Source organism: Saccopteryx leptura, chromosome 1 (assembly GCF_036850995.1).
Source record: "Saccopteryx leptura isolate mSacLep1 chromosome 1, mSacLep1_pri_phased_curated, whole genome shotgun sequence".
In the NCBI taxonomy this organism is placed as follows: Eukaryota; Metazoa; Chordata; class Mammalia; order Chiroptera; family Emballonuridae; genus Saccopteryx; species Saccopteryx leptura.
Window position 1 is genome coordinate 176,739,582 of NC_089503.1, and position 25,700 is coordinate 176,765,281.

At 48.0% G+C, this 25,700-nt stretch overlaps 1 protein-coding gene across 1 annotated transcript in view; it reads left to right on the plus strand.

Moving 5' to 3' along the window:
* The window catches only part of STUM (stum, mechanosensory transduction mediator homolog), a 55,375-nt gene that overhangs the window by 19,968 nt on the left and 9,707 nt on the right, over nt 1–25,700 (plus strand). The window contains exon 2 of the mRNA XM_066381417.1: nt 23,382–23,561. Coding sequence (XP_066237514.1) covers nt 23,382–23,561 — 180 coding nt within the window. The remainder of the gene's footprint in view (nt 1–23,381; nt 23,562–25,700) is intronic.

Genomic DNA, 25,700 nt, shown 5'->3' on the forward strand with positions numbered 1-25,700 from the left:
TCTCCCCCTCACACAGTGGGAAAAGGCCAGGGGACTGTCCAGCCTGCAGACTCTGTGGCGACAGCAGCCAATGCTGACGCTGCTGACTTTGTGTTTATTGAAAAAGGAAGAGTGATGAAGGACAGATGTTAAAGGAGATTTCGTGCTTCTAGAGTAGTGAGGCTTTGAGTAAGGCTCATTCCAAGGGTGACCCAGGCTGAGTCCCACTGAAAATAAGGGATGGAAGGCGGGCACCTCTGCTGCTGGGGCTTCCCTGGGACATTGGGATGTGACTGGCAATCCTGGAAGGACTGACTTGTCTAGAACCAGGCGCCAGCCAGCGGTAATGCCTTCCAGGCTGCTCAGAGGGATTCCCAGGCATTTCTTTTGCTCCAAAATATCCCAGATGAATTTGGCAACGGAAAGCTGCCGGAAAGTGGCTCACTGTCACGTCTTAAGTGAGGATCAGAACCAAAACGGTGCCTGCAGCACTGCTTCAGCCTCTTCCCTTAACACACATTTAATTCAAAGCTTTTTAAAAAATAATGCATCAGTAGCAGGCAGCTTGGCTGGGCTGGTGGTTGGCAAGGAGGAGAAGGCAGCAGCCCTAGGACTGGTGTCTTTCTGCCTGTTGCTCCCCCTGGCGGCCAGTGCTCCTGTTCTGGGGAGGAGCACATGCCACTTGACTTAGGGCCCTGCCCTGAGGTCCAGGCATGCGATGCAGTGGCAAGCTGAGCCCCAGGGAGTTGACTTCTGAGATGCTCCTCCATGCTCCAGGGTGCAGGAGGGCCAGGGCTGGTCCTTACTCCCTCTGCCAGGAACAGGAAGATTTCCTTCTCTGGGAGGGGACAATAAGTAGAAGCAGAACCATTTGCTACACTACCCAGAGGGTTCCAGAGCAAAGAACATTTGATGAAGTAGAGTCAGGGACCCAAAACTTATTTATTCATCTTTGGGGTGTTGCCCTAAATACTGGTGACCATTTTCTGGGTATAACTTCTTTATTTTGCTGCTGGCCTAGAGCCCACTCTACTACGTGATAACTATGTGACCTTGAGCCAGTTACCTAACCTCTCTGTGCCTCAGTTTCTTCAGCTGCAAAGTGGGGATAATAACAATACCCACTTCATAGGACTCTTTTGAAGGTTAGATGAGGAACTTCACATAAAGTGTTTAAAATAGTGCTTGGAACATAGTGAGGATTATATTTTTTTCCTGGCTCTAAAAGACTTTTTTTTTTTTAAATCCCCCCTTTCCCATCATGCCCCAGCCTCTGGTAACCATCATAATATTCTCCATTACCAAGAACCTGGCTTTCTTCCCCCTCAGATTCCATATGTAAGTGAGATTGTGCAATATTTATCTTTCTGTGTCTTATTTCATTTAGCATCGTACCATCAAGTTTTACCCATGTTGTCACAAATGGCAGGGTTTCCTTCTTTTTAAAGGCTGAATTGTATAGATATAGATACATCACATTTTCAAATTAATTCATCCACTTAGGTTGTTTCCATATCTTGATTATAATTCTGCAACAGACATGGGAGCACAGATAGCTCTTCAAGATGGTGATTTTATTCCTTGGGATATATCCAAAGTAGAAGTGGTTCTACTTTTAATTTTTTGAGGAAACTCCATGATGCTTTGCATAATGGTTGTACCGATTTACATTCCCACCTACAGTGCATGAAAGGGTTTCCTTTCCTCCCCATCCTGACCAACACTTATTATTTCTTGTCTTTTTGGTGACAGCCATTCTAACAGGTGTGAGCTGGTATCTCATTGTGGTTTTGATTTGCATTTCCCTGATGATGAGCAATGCTGAGCATCTTTTCATGCGACAATTGGCCATCTGTATGTCTTTTTTGGAGAAAGGTCTATTCAGTTTCTCTGCTTATTCTTTAATTTTAAAAAATAAATGTTCTTATTATCATCCTTGGAACTTGTGTTGGGGTGAAGCCAACCCTCCTAATTAGGTTAAGAGGAGCCATGCTGTGTGAACCAGTGGGCCTGCCAGACTGTGGGCCTGTCCAGGCAGGACCAGTCCTCCTCAGCTCTGCACCTCCAGGGCTGGTCCAATGCCTGCCTCATCATAAGCACTCAGTCATCCAGGAATAGAATAACCGGCCAGGAACATAGCTGATGAGTGGCCCTACAACAGGGTTTGGAAACCTTTTTGGCTGAGAGAGCCATGAACGCCACATATTTTAAAATGTAATTCCATGAGAGTCATACAACAACCCATATACATTACACATTATCCAATAAAAATTTGGTTTGTCCCGGAGGACAGCTGTGATTGGCTCCAGCCACCTGCAGCCATGAACAGGTAGGAAATGAATGGATTGTAATACATGAGAATGTTTTATTTATTTATTTATTTTTAAACTTTTTTCTTTTTATTAATTTTGATGGGGTGACATTGATAAATCAGGGTATATATGCTCAGAGAAAACAGCTCTAGGTTATTTTGCCATTTGCTTATGCTGCATTCTCATCACCCAAAGTCCAATTGTCTTTCGTCACCTGAGAATGTTTTATACTTTTAACATTATTATTTTTTTTATTAAAGATTTGTCTGCAAGCCAGATGCAGCCATCAAAAGAGCCACATCTGGCTCGTGAGCCATAGGTTTCCGACCCCTACCCTACAACCTCAGCATGCATTAGAATGCTCTGGGAAGCTTGACAAATGACAAATATCAGTTCCTGCCCTCAGAGAGTCTGATTTAGTATTAGTAGGAGTGGGATGGGGTCAAGAACTTGCATTAAAAAGAAAACATTTGAGAGAAACTTGTGGGCACCTCGGTGTGTGGCACTCTGTGGTGTCCCGAAGCCGGGGCTGGGGGGGGGGTGGATAGAAGGAACCCAGGAGTGGCTGCTACCAGTGGCAGCCTGCCAGTACAGCTGTCTCTGTCCTAGGGTTTTCGGGGAGGGTGGTGTCCCCCAGAGCCCTCCTGGTAGAAACATGGGGAACACTGGAGAGAAGACATGGTTGGTTTTGGTCTAAAGCCTATTTAACTTGGAACCTAGAGAGAGACTGGTCAGTGGTTCCTAGAAATCCTTAAAGGGGCCCCCTGGAGGGCCACAGCCCTGTGGTCCCTCATGGTGTCTTCACACATCAGGGTCCCTCTTGTTCCCTTAGCCTGAGCTGGTCCCTCCTAGGAAGCCTCCTTCACGAGCCCCCACTCAGAACCTGCAGGCATCTTTAGCCAGGACAGTGCCCCCCTCTGCCCAAGGCCCTCACCCCAGGCTTGGAAAGTGGCTGCTCTGTTTGGATCGCTGCAGCAGTTCATTAGATTTTCCTGGAGGCTTAAATTGAGGCTCTTGGAAACCAGCTTGTTAGTTTAACCTAAGTGGCCCAAGAGAAGACACAATGGAGTCGAGTGAGGAGGCATGTGCTTTTATGGAGCTTGTTGTTTAAAGAAATATCTGGCATTTGTTTCTTAGCAACCAGGCTCACTGAAAGCACACTGGTGGTGTCAGAACATCCAACGATGCCTGCAAGTACCATATGCAATACAATAAAAATCTGTGGAGTAGAAGAGACCACCTGAGCACAGTGCTCCCAACAGGTAGAAAAACCCAGAACCCTGAACACATGCAGAAGCCATTCGTTTAGACCAGTGCATTCCAAGGGGAAAATGTCCCTCCCCTATGGACAGTCACTAAGCTGACTCCCTCCACCTGGCTTCCTTTGGACCAGTGAATTGAAAGGCTCACTGGGAGGCTCTTCAGTCCTCCTGCCTCCTTCCTTCCCTGGCACCTGCATCCCCAGCATCCCATTAAGTGGCTTTTATATGAAGTTTCTATTTGAAGAGCGGCAGGTTTGAGCCCAGAGGAGATCCTAGGCCCAAATCTAGAGGTTCTGAGCCTTGTTTTGGTGCCATTGGACCCTTTAGCAGTCTGGTAAAGCCTTGGATCCCCTCTCAGAATAATGTTCTCTTTAATGCATTTACTACATAAACCTACAGTAGAAACCAATGATGTTGGAAGTCAGTTCAAAATATTTTTAAAAATTTGTATCTAGAAACACCATGCATTTGTATTAATGCATTAAATAAGGATATCCAGCAGTGGGTCTAAGAAGTACCATAAGTTAAAAATAGTGATGAGTGTCAATGATATTTTGAGAAATCTACTTCTCAGCTTCAGTGTAGTATGGAAATATCTGTGATTTCTCTTCAGGATGAAGGTCAATATTCTGCTAATATTATTGTGGTTGTTGCCAACATCCATAATAAAAGGAAATGCTAAAATTGAGTTAGGTTAGTGGAAATAAAAACAAAAATTTTTTCAATGCCAGTTCATGGATCCCTAAGGGGGTCCTGGAACAGAATCTCATTGGCTTGGCTTGAGTCATGTGCCCATCTCTGAGCTAATCACTATGGTCTGGGAGTGGAACGCCTGGATTGGCCAGGCCTGTATCATGTGCGGCCTTGGGAGTTGTGTGCCAAGGTTAGTTCCACCCAAACTTTATGGCCTGAATGTGAGGAACAGGAAGGTCCCAAAGGAAGCTATAGGTACTATTTCCAGAAAAATAGGAACTGATATGAAGTAGGCAAAAGTAACAGGTGACCAGAGAGGGTGAGGGATGTGGCGACCTTACACAAACGTGTGTCTAGGGGAGTCACAGGTGGAAATGTTACTCGGAATGGAGAGAACTGAGCAGAAGAAGGTGATCATTGTGGCTGTGAGTGGCCTGCAGGCCAAGAAAATGGACAGCCTCTTAGAGAAATTGTCCCTGATAGAAATCCGAGGCAGAATTGGGGAGTTTCCTTGGGGAGTTAGTTACTCATATTGGTTAATAGTATTTTGTATTGATAGTATTAATATATATTAATAGTATTAATAGATTTGAGCCCAGGAGTCTCGTTCCTTCCTTCTAGTCTTTGCTCTGTGTGATCAGGGAGCACCTTTCTGGGGGATGTGGGGGAGCTAGACATCCATTGTGGAGTCGGGGGTCTAAATGTTTCCAGGACTGCCTCTGAGCTGGGGCTGGGACAGGACTGCTGAAGCCCTGAGTGAACTAGGCATGAGACTGGGAATCAGGGTGCCCCAGGGCTGTAGGCCTCCTAGCCTCCAGGGAAAGGTGTGCCCCACACTTACGGGGGACAAGCAAGCAGGGAAGCTGTGGAGTGTCTCCTCTGTCCCACCATTACGAGCACATGTGGAGAGTGTCCCCTGAGTCAGGGTGGAGAGCACAGGTCTGAGGCACACACCTGGACTCTCCCTGTCCATGTGGCTATGTGCCTGGCTCTGCGGCAGGAGCTGTGTGTGGATTAGCTACTCCCTTCATTTTTTTTTTTTTTTTTTTTTTTTGTATTTTTCTGAAGCTGGAAATGGGGAGAGACAGTCAGACAGACTCCCGCATGCGCCCAACCGGGATCCACTGGCACGCCCACCAGGAGCGAAGCTCTGCCCACCAGGGGGCAATGCTCTGCCCCTCCGGGACGTCGCTCTGCTGCGACCAGAGCCACTCTAGCGCCTGGGGCAGAGGCCAAGGAGCCATCCCCAGCGCCCGGGCCATCTTTGCTCCAATGGAGCCTTGGCTGTGGGAGGGGAAGAGAGAGACAGAGAGGAAGGGGTGGGGGTGGAGAAGCAAATGGGCACTTCTCCTATGTGCCCTGGCCGGGAATCGAACCCGGGTCCCCCGCACGCCAGGCCGACACTCTACCGCTGAGCCAACCGGCCAAAGCCTTAGCTACTCCCTTCTTCATCGTGTCGAGCCTGTTGCTATGGACCAAACTGTGTCCTTTTAATGCCTATGTTGAAGCCCTTAACCCCATGTGTCTGTATGGGAGATGGGCCTTTTTGGAGGTAATTAAAGGGGTAAAGGAGATCATAAGGGTGGGGCCCTCTTGATGGGATCAATGTCCTTATAAGGGACACCAGAGGCTTTCAAGCTCTCTCTCTGCCATGTGAGAACACAATGAGCCTGACCTTGGTGGTGCAGTGGGTAGAGCATCGACCTGGAACGCTGAGGTCGCCAGTTTGAGACCCTGGGCTTGCCCGGTCAAGGCACATACAACAAGCAACCAATGAACAATTAAAGTGAAGCAACTGTGAGTTGATACTTCTCGCTCCCCTCCGTTTGTAAAATCAATAAACAACAACAAAAAAAAAACCCCACAATGAGACAATGATCATCTGTAAACACCTTGGTCTCAGACTTCCCAGCCTTTGGAATGGTGAGAAATCAATAATTGTTTAAGCTGCCCCCTCTGAACTACTTCAGCATGGAAGCCTGATCCTAGGCTGGCCGAGAGGCCCATGAGGCAGGGGATGTTGACATCACCGTCATTGGACCAAAGAAGAGCCTGGGGCCCAAGGAGCCCAAGGGTAGGGGCAGAGCCAGGCTGACTCAGCCCCCTGGCACCAGCAATAGTTCACTTGACCCCTGTTCCACCACCTCCTTTGCAAGGAGCACCCACCTTGGGGGGACGTGGGGTTGTGAGGACTCAAGGGGACTTTGCAGGCGGAGCCCTTGAACTGGCCGGGCACAGAGCAAGCCCTCAGGGAAGGTGAGGGTTGTCACTCTGTGCCATGGCTCACATAGGATGGGGGAGACTCAGGGAAGGGGAGCAGAGGGCCAGGAGCTACCCTCACCCGGGAGCTGCAGGTTCCAGGAGAGATAGATTGACCTGCCTGGCTCTCTGGGCCCCATGCCAGCGGGGCACCCATGGTAGGTAGTGTGGGAGGCATGTAGGTCGGAGGTGAGCCAGGGCACTGAACTTGGTAGCAAGGCCCAGCTAGTGCCTGGGACGTGGGGAACTGAGTGGGGTGGTTAAATGACAATGAAGACCTGTGGTCAGGGTAGGTGAGAGCAGGCAAGGGCCAGCCTTCGACTACACAGCCCCTGCAGGGGACAATGTGGGGCAAGTTTTGGGAATTTATCAGAGGACAAGATTTCCCAAAGTGCCATTTCCGAGAAGAAGAAAATAACCAATTGTTTCTACAGTGCCTCCCTCAGTCACCCATTTCCAGGCCCCTGTCAGGCCATTAGGGCCTGTAGTGGCACTTCTAGCACAAATTCAGCTTTCCTGTCTGCAGTCTTCTTGCCCTAATAGGACATGTCTGGAGGCGAGTTCCTCCCCAGAGCCTGCCTTGGCATCCGGCAGGCCCAGTCTCGCCCTCCCAGCACCTGGCCTCCCCTCTGTCTCATTCCTGCTTGTTCAGAGTACTGGAAAGCGGCCTGAGGTTGCAAAGCCCCAGATCAGCCTCCTCCATCTAATGAGTTCTGCTTTGAGAAACCCATCTGCCGCAGAAGCGCTCTGTTTGACCCCGTGATTCTCTTCCCGGCTCAGCAATCAGCCAAACATCCCCAGAAAAACTCCCAGCTCCTCTCCCAGCCTCTCTGCCAGGTGATTGATGGTCTGGTTTCACTCCGGGTCTCAGAAGCACCTCATTAAAGGCAGTGACACACAGTCTCCTAGAGCTGCTGGCCAGGTGGCTGCAGGAACAGTGCTAGAGGGACAGAGCTGGTCCAGGGTCAGGGCTAGGCACGCTGTGTGTTCTGGGGTCCTCAGCTATGAGTGCTGCTCGGGGGCCTGGAGATGTGATTTTGGCATTCACAGCCTACCTCCCTATGGGCTGGACCTCTTGAATCAGCTTGGCATTTAAGGCAGAGAAGAAAAAGGGATTCTTCCTGTACCTTAAAAATCATGATGAGATTAAATTCGGTCATTAAGAAATTACAATCAGAGCTCCCAGGTAAAGGCTCACCTCTCACAGAAGTTGCCAATGACTAGTGAGTTAGTAGACGTCAAGAGTAATTATTCTTATTGTAGTAAATTATTCATAACATAAAATTTACCATAGTAGCACTTTAAAAATTTACAACTCTGTGGCATTAAATATATTCACAATGCTGTGCAACCACCATCCATCTCCAGAACTTTCTCATCATCCCGTACTGAAACTGCATGCCAATTAAACAATAACTCCCATTCCCCCTGTCCCTGGCCCCTGATAGCCACTATTCTATTTTCTGCTTCTGTGGAATTATACAATATTTGTCCTTTTGTGACAGGCTTATGCAAATTTAGTATAATTTTCTCAGGGTTCATCCATACTGTAGCATGTGTCAATATTTCTTTTTTCAAGGCTTAATAATATTCCATTGTATGGCTGCACCGTATTTTGGGTATCCATTCATCTGTTGATGGGCACTTGGGTAGGGCATTTAAAAAATGATTGTTCTAAGGGGCTCTAGATGTCTAGCTTTGACATCTCACCATGGTCTCTGGGGTTGACTTGGAGCATCTGGTTGCATGGTAGGGGGATGTGTCCAGAGGTGAAGAGAGAAGGTCATGGCTCCTTGGTAAGAGCTGTGTGTGGTGGTCAGGGACATTGACTCCCAGCATCCTTTGCACCAAGATGACTAGTCCAAACCAGCCTTGGAACTCCATACCTCTGGTAGGTGACTGGTTCAGAAATGACAGGTAACCCAATGATCATTAATCAGGGAATTATTTCCTTAGGTCTAAAAGGGGGCCACAGAAAGATGCTATCCTTATTCTTCCAGACATTGTCATGTCAACATTGAGCTTTTTGGAGCTGCTGTAGCCATCTGGGTCCCAGGCTGAGGTTGAAGCCTACACTAGTAGTGCTGTGCACACTCTGGCACAAGTGTCAGTGCCGAGAGATGCAAAGAGCCTGGGCCCTTGGTGGCACAATTGAATTACTTAATTATCCAACCTCTGAACTACCTTTGGACTTCGTGTCATTTGAGATGATAAAAGCTTCATATCCTTTAAGCTAGTTTGATTTCATTTTGTGTGACTTCTAGCCCAGAGCATCCTAAGAGACATCAGCTATGAGTAGCTGTGTTTTTCTGCTGGACCCTCCAACTGGCCATCTTTGGTAATGAAACAGAAAAACAGGGTTAATATACTGGTGTCAGGAATGATGCAAGCCTGCCATTAATTATAAATATAGATATAAGGTAAAAAATAACCAATGGTGGTCGGTCCACCAGCTGGTTATACTACATATACACCTTGACGTCTCCAGGACCTTGGTTGGCGTGCCTGACATTCCATCAGAGTGTATGGCATAAATGCCAGATGCCTTCTGTTTGTACATTCTGCTTGGAGCCCTGTGGAGGTGGGCTGGGGCACTTCAGCAGGAGATGTGCCAAGTCTAGAAGTGCAGGGGAGGCCTGACTCCAGGTGCAAAAGAAGTCACAGCATTTCAGGGAAGTTCACATTCTCCAAGATGCACTTTTATGGATAATCCTCTTGCCCTGAGTGTCATTGGTCCCAGCAGGGCTGTGTGGCTCAGAACAAACTGAGCACACTCCCCTGTCCCTTGGGATCTGCTCTAGGGTGAGCAGCACATTCTCTTGAAAATTTTAAATCATTCTCAGAAGACTCACTGAAGGAGGGTGACATTCATTTCCGGAAATAGCCAATTTGCAGCCACGGGAGGTGAATGAAGTGGGTGACTAAGCCGAGTATTCTGACTTCTGTGAGGTCAGGGTGAACTGTGACCAAAACCTACAAATCTGAATCCTGATGTGTTCAGCGGGGCTCATGTGCTGAGCATGTGTGCCAAACAGTCACAGCATTTCTGGAATGAATGCACGTACTCTGAGGCTATTGTCTGTGTGAACTGATTGCTCACGTATCTTGAAATGTTTGACATTTCACTGAGGGGAAGAGGTTGTGGTCTGATTCCCAAACCCTTGGGGAACTTTCTCCTGATTTGTCTTTTGTTTGTATCCGCTTTGGGGTTGTGGGACAGCCCGGGACATAGAGTCCTTATGCTGCTCATTAGTTCCTTTTGGACAGCACTTTGGTCTCCTGTCAGGCTGTTCCCTGAGGGCTGCTGTCCCTTTTTTGTCCCTTTCCCAGACCCCACCAGGCCTGCTGGCAGGATGAGAAGCTGCTTCCTAAATTGCACAGCTCCCAGGAAGCTGGGTCATTTTCATTTTCAGATGGCAAAGTGGTGCCCAACCCCAGCATCCTGGGGACTGAGTTCTGCTGGGTGCCAGTAATAACAACATTCCAGAGTGGGGCTGCTCAGAGAGGGGACGTGAAGGCTGAAGTCTTGCAGGGTAAGTGGCCGAGTAGGACTGGAAGCCAGGATGCAGCTCCACTTTCCTTTGCCATGTGGCGTTTCCTAAGCAGCCCAAGCATTCAGAGGATGTGCAGGCAGACTATTTGTCTTCATGGGACTTCAGCCCATCCATCGTCTGCAGGGACCAGGGAGGAGATCATCCCCTCAGCTTGTATAACCAGCTTCTCAGCTAAGATAGTTCTCATGGGCACCACATTTCTGTGCTGCTGTGTGTGCACTGGCATGGGTGAAGGGGGTAGGATGGGGAACTATGGGAGCCTGGTAAAGATGTGCTTACAAAGTAAGCCACCACTTGGGCTTGCCCCCAAGGAGCACACAGTCTACTCAAGGTCAACCATGTGACACCTGAAAAAAGGACAGGAGGACAGCAGAAACCCACAAACATAGCTTGTCCAGTTCTGTAGACACACAGACCCTTGGGCTTTCATTTGATAAGCCCTTGCTAAAGGCCTGCTATGTTCAAGGCATGACACTGGTGCCTAGAATATAAAGAGGAGTGAAATGCAAACCCCATTTCTAGTGTAACAATGGTTAAAGCACACACTTTGGTGGTGCTAACTGGGCACCCTATACTGTTCTAAGCACCTGTCCCTCCTGTCACATCCAGGACAACACAGAGAGGTAGGGGTTATTCCAGTTATGTGAACCAACAAACCCTTTCATTATTTAAGCCTGTTTGAGTTGGTTGCTTCCAAAATAAAGATCATGATGGACAAGCCCTCCCTGCAGGTGTGGAATGCCCTGTGGCCTGAGCAGCAACGTCTGCCCTGCTTGCAGAAAGCCCCCCGGAGCCCAACCCTGTGGGCCCTGGCAGGAAGTTGTCCCTGGCAGAGGAGTACACACACAGGCCACCCTGCAGGACACAGCACCAGGAAGGAGCAGGTGTTTCTGCTGGGCCTGTTGGAGTCCCCAGCCAGATAGGGAGCACCTGAGCACGAGCTCCACACAGGCCTCCTCTGCCTCCCCTCCTTCCTCCCTGGTCGTCCGGGAGGCTGGGCTGCCAGCTCAGCCATGCCACCTCCTTTTCTGCTCTTGTTGTCGCTTGGGGCACCTGAACGAATCTGCAAAGGCTCCTCAAGTTCTCTTGGGCCTGGAGTCATTTCCTGGCTGCCAATCAAGAACCCATAGCATCCATCTTCTCTCCCCACCTCCAGCAGGTGAGCCTATGCCCCCCATTGGGCTGAGACCCTCCTTCGCCTGCTTTCACTGGGAGTGATGCCCTAGGGTTGGGGGTTTTATTCCAGAGGCACTCCCTGGAGGTTCAGGGTGTTTTGTCACAGCCGCAGCATATTCACACACATTATTTTCTATCAGGTCTCTGCATACCGTCTGTCCCCTCCTACCTGGCTTTCTCTGTCATCATTAAGAACTGTCTGATGAACAGCCTTGCCAAATTGGAATCTCACAAGTGCCTGACACTTTTTTATTTTTTACTGAAAAGAGAATTTGTTTTACGAAAAAAAAAGAGAAAAAAGGTACTTATAATTCTGCACAGTATAACTATTTTCATTTTGCTTCATACACACTAGTCCTTGTCCACATACATAAATATTTTTAAATAGTCGCTGGCACAGTAGACATACTATTTCTGTAATTTCACTTAAAGCACCTGCCTGACTTGCGGCCTAGTTATCCTACTTATAATTTTTACTGGCTGCATAATACCGTGGCATCTGGGTGAGTACTGAGCCTGTGGCTTCTTGAGGCTAACAGTGAACTCAGTGATTATGACACATTTCTTAGAAAGAGGAGGAGCAGAGTCACTGACTCTAAGCCACTATGAGAGCAGGAGTTCATTGAGATTGTCAATTTCATTCTCATATTCATGTGAATAACTCCTTATTCGCCAGGGTTCTATTCTAGCATTGCCCGCGGGGGACGACTTTCCTGGTCACCTGCCTCCCGAGTCTGAGATGGGGACCTCCTTTTGTTCCCACATGTCCTTCATTCAGTGCACGCTATGTTCTAAGTACTTTCCACACACTAATGGGGTTGCCGCATTCGCCCTGTGTGGCAGGCTGCTATCAGCATCTAATCTTAAAGATGGGGAGACGGAGGTCTAGAGAAGTATGTCATTTGTCAAGGTCTCTGGCCCTATGGGTGGTGCAGCCAGTATTTGGGCCCTAGCATTCTGACGGCAGAGGTCATCTCTGGAACCACCATGTTAGCTGGCCTCTGCCCCCTATCGCAGGAGCGGCCACGCAGTACTGTGTTCTGTGCCTGATTTGTCTTTCTCATGATCCTGTGGGATTCCTGAGGGCTGGGACTCTCCTTTTTGTCTGGGTCCACATGGATTTAGCCCAGTTCTTGGCACCCAGTGGGGGCTTTGTGAGTGATATCCGAATACATGCAAAAATGAATGAATGAAAAGAATGAGGTATGATTTTAAAGAAAAAGCAACTCTGAGCCCAGGAATGCAGGCCTCCAGGACAAGGTGGCATGATTGGAAATGCTCTGCTACCATCCACAGGCCTTGGTGGCCGGGGGCTCAGGGGCTCAGGGGCTCAGGGGCAGGCTGCAGAGTGGTATCCTCCCACATGCTTATGTATGTGACCACAGCTTGGGTCACCTGGGGACAGCTCCCCATAGCATAGCACTTCCAGAGATGGGCGCCACCTGGGGCCTGGCACATCTGGCCTCTCACAGGGCAGCCTTGTCCCCACACTTGAATTAATAAGGAGAGAACGACTCAATGCACTAACAAGCTCAGTGCTGAGCACATGCTAGGTGCTTCCTAAATGTTGTTTGTTATTTGGGTGGTTGAATGAGGGTCACCCATGAACCTAGAGGTCTCAGCCTAGCCCCCGAGGATGAAGGACACCTGCAAGGCAAGGGGTAGATGCAGGACTCTAGGTTCCACTCTCCGTTCTCGCAGCAGCCGTTTGCAGAGAGTGCCTTTGGGGCTGATTGTGTTGCAGGTTCTCACCACGGCAATCTCATAAAGGCTCCCTGGCCGCTGTGGCTGTGAGCAGAGCCCCTCTCTGTTTTAATCTCAGTGTCTAGCCATCCATGAAAATTTTATCTTGCCAGGTTGTAAATTCTCAGGAGATGGAAGCTGTGCTGTCTCCTCTAACCAATGTCACCATGGCTGCCCTGGCCTGTCTTTCCACCTGAGTGACTACCCTTAGCACCTGTCCTGCAGAAGGCAGAAAGACAAAGCCCGGCCTCCAGGCCCTCAGTGCTGGCCTGGGCTCCCCTGTCCTGGTCACTACACATGGTCTTCCCCATCCCATCCCTACTTCCTCAGCATAGCCTCTGGCATTTAATCTAAGCCCAGAATCTGTTGTGACATGACTCAGAACTGGAAACTGAGAAAGTCCACATGGTTATATTTCTGCTCAGGCTCAACATCCTGGGGGGATTCCAGGGCCTCATTGGGGTCCCCTAAGGGAGACCTGCAGCCCTGTCTACAGTTCCCCTGCCCCCCATGGTCCGTCCAGGACTGGGAGCACCTCTTGGAGCTTGTCAGGGGTCTGGCAGGGGAGGTTGAAGGCAGGGGAGATTGCTAACAACCACAGGTAGCCTGGTGCAACACCCAGCACCATTCAAATGAATTATCAGCCCCAGTCAACCTCGCCTCTAGCAGGATAACCAGCCTGATGTCCATGGAGGGAGAGGGACAGAAGAGGAGCTAGTCTCATTTCCTCTGTCTTCAGAAGGCAGGGTGACAGATTTACTTGTGGCAGCCACTTTTCTTTGTGCCATGGAGCCTTTTCAGTTGGAAAATTTAAGGCCTACCTCATGGCATGGTAACAACTAAGGACTGTCCCCCACCGAGGTCTCACTTTAAGGCCCTTTGTCTGTTTAAAGACGCCCCCCTACTACCTTTTCCTGGTTCCTCAATCCTTGAACCCCAGGAAGCCCCTCAGCAGTTGTCTGAGGCCTAGGGGGGAACAGAAGGTGCACCCTGAGCTTTCTGACTGAGGAAAGAGAAAAAGGTGACCTGGGCTGGAGGGGCAGCGGGAGCAAGGGCAACGTGGTTCCAGATGCCTCATACATTCTCTTTCCAGGAGGGTCAGATGCCCACCCGTCATTATTTTTCTTCCATGAAACCCATGCTTGGAAAGATTCAAGTCATAATAAATTCATAGCTTCATCTCTAATTGATCATGGCCACTAGGAGCTCCCCCCTCCCCCAAGTTACTTACTGCATTGAGATAATGTGCTTCCCAATGAGTGCATATGAGCTGGTGTTCTGATGGGCTGGTGGGACATCATGTGCTGTTTGGAATGATGAAGACAGTTCACAGACCCTTTGTGCCACGGGTCCCAGATATATGGGTCAAAGGCACTGGCAGATTTGTTTGGAAGAACTTTGAGGGTGGTCAAGATGATGAAAATACTACAGCTATGTTTTGCCTTGTACTGTTCTCTCTGTTTAATAGCCTGTCTCCTCTCTGTAAGTTCCTTTGCTGGACAGGACATGTTGGGTCTACCAAAAACTTCCTGAATGAGGACACAGCTATCCTTACAGAGCTCCACAGCCTTGAACTCTGGGATGACTATCTTTGACTCACAGAGATCCCCTTCACCCTCTAAGATACAAATGGTTCTGCTCCTTGTGGTCTGAGTGCCTTCTCCTCAGCAGATAAATAAGCTTAAGTTTTTCCCATGACCTTTCTGAAGGAGTGGTTCTCACCATATCCCGGAATCCACCTCATTTTCTTCTGTCACCTCTGACATCCTGCTTCCACCATTCATTCTCTCAGACTGCCCGCTTATGGCCTCATCAAACCTGTGATTCAACCAGGTCCTCTCACCATCTCTGTAGCAGGTGGCCCTGACTGCCCCCTTCTCTGCCCTGAGACTCCCCTCCTTGTGTCTGGGATACCTCCCTCACTTTTCTGGCTAGTCCCTTCCATCCTCTTTTTAGTCACTTTCTTTGCTCACCCAAAGATCTTGATGTCCCCAGGGTCTTTCCTTGAAGTCCAGGCTCTCCTGGGGTGACCACATTTACTTCAGTGACTTCCACAGCCTTATTTGACCCCTCCCAGGTTCCTGTCCCCAGCTTGGCTCTCCTCAGCTGAGGGATATGGCTTCTCTGGGGTTCCCACCTGTTCATGGCTTCTCCCTTACCATGTAGTATGAAAACCAGACCCATCCTGTGCCCTTGTCCCCTCCTTCCCCGTCACATACCTAGTCACTGATCCTGGGGAAAAGACCCTCTTTCTCTGTGGGGTCCTTCTGGCTGTCTCTCCCACTGCCATTTCTCACTTCCCACAATGTCCCATCCCATGGGGATTTCTGCAATGTCTTTCATCCCAGCCTTCTTCCTCACCCCTCCTGAGCATCCTCCTGTTGGGGGTCATAGCATTGGTTCTAAAATTCAAACTTGGTTGCATAATTCCCTGTGAAAACCCTTCCCAGTGGCTGCCAGTTCCCTGGAAGGGGAGGCCTTGCTCTTGGGTCCTGCTCCAATCTGACCCCTGCCCACCTTTGCCTCATTCTTTAAATTTTTTTTTTAAGTATGAGCTAGCCTTGTTTTTCACCACTGTGTCCAGCTGCCCTTCACCACTCGGTCCCCCATCACTCTCTGAACTTCCGGACAGTCACTCTGGATTGTTTCTGGGATGACCTTCCCCCTCCTTCCCTGGGCCACTTCCCGTCAGCTTTCCAGACCTCTCCCTCAATCACTTACTCTGCTGTGAAGACTCTCCTGACACAAGCAAACAGAATTTGTCACTGTTGCTTTTGTGACCCAGTGTCCCCACCAGAGTGTGAGCTCCCAGGGTGGGGGTGGGCTGAGTCCCCACTGCCTATCTGGACTCTGCATTCCCAGGACCCAGCATATCGCTGTTGGGCGGGGCTCTTTATTTAGCAGGTAAGACTCATTTAAAATAATTAACACTTCTTCATATGAAAATGTGCTAAAATCATTTTTTAAATTTCCTGCTGAATTGATCAATATGACATTTTTATATTATAAATATATACACTTAATTCTCACCTTCTGTGGCATATGTTAGTTTATATGGCAAAAGGGACCTAGTACCATTGTTTCCTAATTAGGGAAATATTTATTCAAATTAATAACAGTTAATAAGTTCATTAATAAAAATGTATCTAACTTAATGCAACTTCAGGTAATAAAAGTACATATAGTACAAGCTAATAAGTATACAATGTGCTTATATTCCTATACACATCTTAGAGTTATCACGAGTATGGCAATATGAGTAGAAGAGAGAGTAGTGTCCAAAAGTCCCTCCCATGCCACCATGTGCTAAGGTTGTCTCCTCATTTACAGAACAGGTGGGCCAGCCCATCTCTGCGCAGCTCACAAGCCTAGGTCTTTGCTAATGCTGCTGTCTTCACAGAGCCCTGCATGTCTGCAGAACAGCATGTTTACTAGGCCTTCCTGTCTCCATGGGAGCCTATTGGCTCCATGAACAGGCCCGTTGGCCTCTAATCAGTTTAGTAATTCTGATGACATTCCGTCTTTGGACAGGAGACGGACTAGTTGACCTCCTAACTCCAGGAGTTCAGGAACAGAGTTTCCTCATACTCAACATTTTCATATACATACATATTAGGCTGAGCCATGCAAAATTGGTGTTATTCAGCTCTTTTTTTACCTACAAAAATGGCAATGTCATATGGTTCAATCTAAGAAAGAATGTATTTCCTTTTCTGAGGCAGGAAGACTGAGGTGAGGTCACAGCTACAATGAGACAGTGTCACAGGGTCTCAGCCAGATCCCACTGGGTAGGGACACTGCATGGCACAGGTCAGGGCCCTGTCTGCTTCAGGGACCGCTGTGAAAGACCCTGGCTGGGACAAAGGTAGGGTGGAGAGGTTCAAGGATAATCTGACAATTATTACAGATAAATACCCCCCCAATTCTCTTTTTTTGTGGTAAAATACACATAACATGAAATATACCTTCTTAACCATTCTTAAGTGCACAGTTCAGTGTTACTAAGTATATTCAAATTATTTTGCAACCATCACCACCATCCATCTCCAGAATGTTTTCATCTTGTAAAACTGAAACTCTGTTCCTTATTAAACAATAACTCACCATTCGGCCCCCTCCTCCCAGCCCCTGGCAACCACCATCCCACTTTCTGTCTGTATGAATTTGACTACTTTGAGTACCTCATATAAGTGGAATCAATAGTATTTGTCCTTTTGTGACTGGTTGATTTCATTTAGCATTATATCCTCAAGGTTCATCCATCTTGTAGCATGTGTCAGAATTTCCTCCCTTTTTAAGGCTGACTAATATTTCATTGTATGTGCATATCACATTGTATTTATCATTCATCCATCTATAGACAATTGGGTTGCCTCCATGTTTTAGCTGGTGTGAATAATGCTGCTATGAATAAGGGTGTACAAATATCTCTTTGAGACTCTGTTTTCAGTTCTTTTGGGGATATATGCTGCAGCCCAGCTGCAACGAGTATATTCCAGGGTCCCGAGCAGGAAAAGATATGAAACTGAATTAAAGATAGTCAGAGACTTAAAGATATATACATACAGGATGGGTTCGGGAGGATGCCATAGCCTGCCAACAATCACTGCTGTTTCAAGCTGCCAAACATGGCTGCCCCCAGAAAGACATCCGTCTTTATTCCTGGGTAACATAGGCCATTAGCAATTCAATTAAGTTTTCAAGGCAACTCAAAGAAACCCCCACCATACTAGTCAATCTAACTTTACATCAAGAAGAAACTAGCTTCCAGTCTCTTCCGGGGAATATGGGCAGGCAGAAAGAGCAAAGAAGCACAGCCCTTTGTTAAATTAATTAGGCAGGTGAGGTGGGGTTGGGCCCAACACGTCTGTCCCCTAGATATCCAGACTGCAAAATACCCTGTTTATTTTTCGGTCCTCAACAGATCACCCTTTTGTATTTTTTAAACTTCAATAAAATTTTTACAGTCTTAAATGTCTTTAACATATTAATGTAATTTTGTTAAGTCTATGTTGATACCATCATCAACATATTTATATTTGTAAACAGCTTTATATTATTTGTAAATGCAACCCAACCCCACTTCAGTTTGAGAACTGTCCCAAGGAGCAGGAGTCACACACATTCAGGAAAAGTCTACAAGGTACTAGAGTTGTGGTCACATTCCACACTTTGTAGCTAGAGTCCAAGTCCCAATGACTATTGGTTCTAGCTGGCAATCATTTAGGTAGATTGGAAGAGCCATTTGCAGCATGTATGGAGTTGAAGCTTCTGTTTTCTTTAAACTGGAAAGATGAACCCAGGGGGCCTTCCTCTGGAGCTTTGCAGCCATGGGGTGGTGAGGAAAACTTTGGGATACATTATGTTGGGTGGCAGAGGAAAATTCATAACAGAAGATGGCAAAAAGGAGAAAGAGCTCTAAATTAGGAGTAGGTCTCAACCTAAAATAGGCATAGGGCATTGAGGCAGGAGGAATAAAGGAGACACTATATATTAAACAAAGTAGTGGAAAATAAAACTATTAACACTCATAACAGAGATTTTCGAGGGATGAATAAAAACCTGAATATTCAGGCAAAGCATAGTAAGTGGCCCTTGTGTCCATAAGAAATGAGATCAGTTTACCTATTATTTGGAAGAAATATCTTAGGCTCTTCCACAGTGACGTGAGATGGGGCTGACGGCCCTGGGCACCTTCAGCCTTCAGTGGCAAGTCCCAGCAGGGTGAGCAAGGTTAGGTCACAGGTAGCTGGGGCAGGGCTGGAAGAGACTGAACCCTCTCTTAGAGGAGCGAGGGGGCAGCCTACCTTCCAGTGTCCCTTTTTGCCACAGCAAAGGCATGTCCCTGGTGGGGGCCAAGAAGCCAAGCAGACTTTAGCTTAATGATCTTCCTTAATATCACTTTTGAAGCAGGGCCCTGATGGAGGCTTATGAGGCCCCTTCAGGGAGTTGGAGCCTCTAAGTGTATGTCAAGAGCTGGTATTTTGTCTGATTTTTTTTTTGGGTTCTGTCTGCCTTTTTTGTTCCTCTTGGTCATTATAGACCTTAAAAGCCATGCTTAGAAGATTTCACTGAGGGGTCCTCATTGGCCTATATAAACTTTTTCCGTATATTTAGAGTTGACTGGGAAAAGACAAAACAGCGTTATTAGCTGGATTAATAAAAGAGGGTACAAGTTTGCAGGAGAAACAGGTTTGGCTTCTCCTTTAGGATCTCAGAGTCTCTTCACTTCTGAATGACCCTGTACATCAGCATTCAAAAGAAATTTTTTAAAGTAAAAAAGCATGATAAAGAAGATTTGCAGGAGTTTCAGGATATGACTCCCCCCTTTTTTATATTATTTGTAATTTACCTTTAAGCGTTTGGTGGGTATATTTTATAATACCTTGATTTTAAAGATTGTAAGAAATATTGTTTTTATGTTAATTTTTAATAAAATATGAATGTTTTAAAAAGTAATATTCCTATATTTATTAAAACATTTTTACTCTATTAATTAATAGGCAATTTAAATAGTATAATATATTAAGGCTGGAAAATTTTAGTATGACTTTTATTATTTTTCTACAGTAAAAATTTTTTTATACTTTTATTAAGCAAATTTACCTTGCTTTAAGCTTTGTAGCAGCAGTAGCTTGGCCAAATTAGCAAGTCTTTAGAATTCACATTTATTTTATTTAAATTTAAATGAGCATTTTGTATAAGTTTTAATAAAAATTTAAAAAATTTTTAGGGATAAAACTTTTATTTTTTCAATATTAGAGTCGGCATTTTCAATTTTTGCATGCAAGAACTTAATTCAGACTTTAAAAAATTATATTTAGACATTAAACAAAGACTTCACAAACAAGAATTAGACAAATTAGAGTGAAACCTGGGATTTTAGAATATAATTATATTAAAAAGTTGTCTGCTTGATTTTACTTAGAGCTATTTTTTAAGAGGGAGGCTAAGAAGGATAAAACCAAACAGAATTTTTTTTCAAAAAATTTTGAGGTGCCTGCATGAAATTCTGTTTAGCTATACTTAAACAGGCGTTCCCTTCACCCTCTCTTTCCAGGCATGGAATAGGAAAGAAACAGTTTAGAGAAAGTTAGAGAATAATGGGAAAAAGTTGTAATTTTCCTAAACTCTTAAGTCTTCTATTTACTCATGGAATAGGAAAAAACAAAGTGATAGTTTAGAGGATTGTAGCTAAAAATATTAAAGAAAATTAGATAATAATAAGATTTGGCTGTAACTTTAAAAAGCATCTGAGTCTTCTAATTCTCTAATCATTCTCAAATTTTAATAACTGCTGTAAATGGTAGTCGAGATCCTTCCATTTTAACCCGTTGAATGGCAGACCTACTTTAACAGGGAGAGGAAGGCTTTCCTGTTCACCCCCCTGCTCCCACGCCCCCCCACCCCCCCACCCCCCCACCCCCCCACCCCCCCACCCCCCCACCCCCCCCACCCCCCCCACCCCCCCCACCCCCCCCACCCCCCCCACCCCCCACCCCCCCACCCCCCCACCCCCCCACCCCCCCCACCCCCCCACCCCCCCCCACCCCCCCCACCCCCCACCACCCCCCCACCACCCCCCCATCCCCCACCCCCCCCCACCCCCCCACCCCCCCCCACCCCCCCCACCCCCCCACCCCCCACCCCGCGCCGTCTGGGGCTGGTCCGCGCAGGTGGAGCCATGCTCCGTCTGCATGAAGGTCAGCCCGCCCTAGCACCGCGGCCGCCCTGGGCCTGGCACGCCATCACGGGCCCCAAGCCGCCCACAGGCCCTGCACCGGCGCTCTGTTCTGCGGCTTGTGCTTTTTTTTTTTTTTTGGTATTTTTCTGAAGCTAGAAACGGGGAGAGACGGTCAGACAGACTCTCGCATGCACCCGACCGGGATTCACCTGGCACGCCCACCAGGGGGCGATGCTCTGCCCCTCCGGGGCGTAGCTCTGCCGCGACCAGAGCCACTCTAGCGCCTGGGGCAGAGGCCAAGGAGCCATCCCCAGGGCCCGGGCCATCTTTGCTCCAATGGAGCCTCGGCTGTGGGAGGGGAAGAGAGAAACAGAGAGGAAGGAGGGGGGTGGGTGGAGAAGCAAATGGGCGCTTCTCCTATGTGCCCTGGCCGGGAATCGAACCCGGGTCCCCCGCACGCCAGGGCCAGGCCGGTGCTCTACTGCTGAGCCAACCGGTCAGGGCCGGCTTGTGCTTTTAAGAGGTGACAATGGCCGGCCCGCGCTGGCAGCAGCTCAGGTGCAAGACGGCAGTAGCCACCCCGGCTACTCTTGCTTGCGCGCCTGGGAACTTGGTGGTGTCTGGAGCCTTGTATTTGGGGCGCACCTTTCCCGCTGCGCACCTTTTGTCCTGGAAGCCACTTCCCAAATGCTGTGGCAAAGAGCTCAATATTAGCACTTATTTCGATATAGTCCTTTGTATTTAGAGCCTGGTTCAAAGCTGGCTGGAGTGTGAATTTTCAAGGGTCTGAGACAAAGACTTTGGGAGTAGAGGGCTGTGGAATCGCCAAGATTACAATGGCCACAGCCATGATATTCTCATTTTCTGAGTTATTGTCAGACTCCAAGTTTTTATATTTACATTCCTCTATTTCTGTTTAATTCTGATTAGACAGTTTTTTCTCAAATAAAAACATTTGTACAAAAAGAAAAAGGTCCCTTACTTTTGACCCTTTTTGTCCCATAGTTATTTACTCCCAAATTACTTTATTATTATACCTTCCCCCCTAAACTTTACTTAAAAGCATTACTTACTTTGCATGCAATTTGGGGGGGTTTTGTTACCTTGACTTTCTTTTTCTTGATGTCCCATGTTGGGCGCCAACAGCCGCAATGAGTATATTCCAGGGTTCAGAGTGGGAAAAGGTACGAAATTGAATTAAAGATAGACAGAGACTTAAAGATATATACATACAGGATTGGTTCGGGAGGATGCCATTGCCTACCAACAGTCACTGCTCTTTCGAGCCTCCAAACATGGCTGCCCCCAGAAACACATCCGTCTTTATTCCTGGGTAACGTAGGCCATTAGCAATTCAGTTAAGTTTCCAAAACAACTCAAAGACAACCCCACCATACTGGTCAATCTAACTTTACATCAAGAAGAAACTAGCTTCCAGTCTCTTCCAGGGAACATGGGTGGTCAGAAAAAGCAACGAAGCACAGCCCTTTGTTAACTTAATTAGGCAGGTGAGGTGGGGGGTTGGGCCCAACATGTCTGTCCCCTAAATATCCAGACTGCAAAATACCCTGTTTATTTTTCAGTCCCCAACAGATATACCAGGAGTGGAATTGCTGGAGTACAGGGCACTTCTATTGTTAATTTTTTGAGGAACTACCATTCTGTTTGCCACAGCAGCTATAGCAAATTTCCTTATTTTTCATGTAAGGATACAACATGCTAGACTAAGAAGAGCTTAGTCTTCTAAACTAGACAGATCTGGGTTTACATCTGGGCTGTCCTATGTGGTCAAGTCATTTAGCCTCTTTGAGCTTTTGTTTCCCCATCTGTAAAATGGGGATACTGATAACCAACTCCAGTGGTTGGAAGAATTTGAGGGAATGCACGTAGAGAGGGCGTAGTGCAGCAAAGCACATTGTAGGTATGTGGTAAGGAAACCTGTGTTACTTTTACTTAATTACCCCCCCCACACACACACACACGTGCTCTTGTTCATCTCATACCATCTTTCTACTTCAGTAATGTTCTCTTTTTGTAATGGTGTCAGATCATGCTCATCTCATATCCCGCATGCATGATGTGCTAGCCGAGGCAAAGGATGGTGGGACACACTTTCTAATGATCCCTGAGTCCCCTGTTTGTTCCTGTGTCCTCTGCTGAGCCCTCAGTCCATGGCCCCACCATTTCCCAGCTGCCTCCTCTGAGTTCCTCTTTCTCAGACACTTTCAATCCACACGACACCCTGCCGTCAAGTTCGTTTTTTTAGACCTTGCTCCCACTGTATTCACTCTCCTGCTGAAATCTGTCAGAGCCCATTTCTCTACAGACTGAGGTGAGCCCCTTATCCAGACTTCAAAGCCCTCCCCAGATGCCCTGAGCAGCCCTGACCCGCAACCCTCCCCCCTCCCCTGTGTCACACCACTCCTATCCCATGGCACCCCGTGCCTTGTTCCTTAATGGTAGGGACCATTTGCCATGATATCAGTGTTCCCCCAAAGGTACTTTGGGAGCCGCATGCTATGCCTTCTTCAAGTGGTACAGTGGTCTTTCTAGTGTAGAAACAAGAGCTGGGCTGGGGTCTAAGCAGGAAGGAATGCTGGACACAAACTGCTTCTCTTCTAGCTCTCAGAAAATGGGCAGCTGGGCCCAGCGGTGACAAGTATACATGCTGCGCATGTCCCAGCACTCTAATCTGGCTGTCCCCTCCGGCCTCTCACAGGAACATTCGTCTCGGCCTTTACCGTGCTGTGCGGAGCCCGCACTGACCTCCCGGACAGGCACGTGTGCTGTGTCTTCTGGCTGAACATCGCAGCAGCCCTCATCCAGGTCCTCACAGCCATTGTCATGGTGGGCTGGATCATGAGCATCTTCTGGGGCATGGACATGGTCATCCTTGCTAGTGAGTAGCCAGTGGTGCCACATCTCCATGGGGGCGGAGGCTGGGCTGGGCCGGGATGCGGGGAGTGGGGCTGGAGGAAGAGCAGGGGCCAGCATGGTCTGGGCATCTGTGATCCTGCAGGGCGTGGGCACTTGACAGGGAGATCTGCTGAGCCTGAACCTCCCTCACTAGTGTCTGTGGCTACCCGGCATAGGGGGGGTCTTCCCTGAACACTCATTCCCAATATCTGCAGGGACTCCTGAGTGTAGACTGGCAGAGACTAAGCCAGAGTGTGAGTAAGAGAGGGAGGGAGCCCCTGCTGAGCTCAGACACACCAGGCATTGCATTTGTCAAAGCTACAGGCCAGCTGACAACACTGGGTAGCAGGGTTATGGCCCAAGGGAGCTCAGGTCCCCTATGCCCACCATTACCTGTCCCTCCATCATGCACTTTCTGGAAAGAAGGGAAAGGCCACTTGGTGTATTTGTTCACAGGAAACCCTGTAACTGTGCTTTTTACAGCCAAAACAGCATTAATTTCTCCTTTTAAACTAAACTCTTTGTCCATTGATGCTAAAGCCTTACTTCCTGATTGGAATTGCATGACCTTCACCAATCGTTTCACACAAACTTGATCCAGGCACAAAACTATTTTGGAAAGGGGCTTAACTTTATGGAATCAAGTTTACCAAAGATGACTTGATTAACTTTTAAAAAATAACCTAGCAAAATCTTAGAACAGACACCACCTATTTTAAGCAGCCACGCATGTCACCCTGTGCCCCGTGCATGTTCCCTGCATTCTCACATGTTCTATCTCATGAGGCCATAGTTCCTCACTAACAGGGCATCCACGTCCCACAATCCTCATCATGCCCTACACCGAACAAAACCTTCATAGGTGCCATAGTCAATGCCAAAGGTAAGCTGTCCCAGATAAGAATAGCAGAGGCAGGAGGGGAAGCCAGGGCTTCAGAAGGCCCTAGAATGATCTGTAGCTGATTTAGCCTGAGTTCAGGATCCTGTGAGAATCCAAGACCCAGGGCACATACAGATGCCAGTACCAGGCAAGGCTTTGGGTCAGTGACCCATCAAGTCACCGGGCCAGAGGAAATGCAGGTACCAGAGTCTGAGCGAGATCAGCAGAACCAGTGGACTGGTCAGACAGGCTGCCTGGAAGAAGGTCTTCTTGGAGCAGAGGATGGGTTGGAAGTAGGCCAGCTGGACCACCGGAGCATCCTAGATAAGGCAAGCTAGGCAGATGCTGGGAGATAGGGGCAGCCAGAGAAGCAGGCAGGGGACAGCGGGCCTGGCCAGCAGCCGAGGAGTGCCCAACAGGGAGGGCATCAGGAGTTGAGCAGGTGGAACCCAGGGGTAGGCCCATCCAGCTCCCCCCCTTGGGTATGTCCGTGGAGCACTTCCTTTTGGGGAGGGGTACAAGACATGCTGGCAGGAAAGAGGTGCTGCCAGCCCTCCTGTGGGCTGGTACTTCCCTAGGGGCCTGTGGGGTGTCTGGGAGGTGGCTCTGCTCTTGGACACCCCTCAGCAGCAGTCAGAAGGCTTGAGCAGGCTGCTCGTCTCCATCCAGGATGAGCCCCAACCCCTTTACCACTTCATCTCCTCATCATACCGAATGTCTAACCGGGCACTTGAGTAAGTTCAGATGGAACATGCCTATGTCACAGGGTGGGTCTCTGTGTGCTGGTGCCTAATCTGATGCTAGAACTTTCTGGTATTATTGTCTTTGGTTGTCTTTAATACCTAGGAACCATAGGGTCTGGATCTTAGAGATAACCTAAAGAGCTCCCCTTACCATGCTCTAGATGAGGAAACAGAGACCTGAGAAGTACAGATGGGGACCCAGTTGCTCCCTCCCCTTCCATCACCTCAGTTGTTGACTCAGACAGACCCTCTCTTCTATGGCTGCTCTGGGAGCCATGACTGGGCTGCAGAATAATCAAGTGCCAGAACTTCCCCCCACCTCCACCCTTTTTCCTGTCCCCTGTCCCCACCCCAAGCCTCCACTGTGGGTCAGAGTCAGTGCCTTGGGTATCTCCACACTGGTTCCAGAAATGGTTCTCTTTGTGTTGAACATTTTAGAACACTGCTTGGGGGATGGGCTTCTGCATGAGAAAATCTGCCATACTCACTGCTACCCACT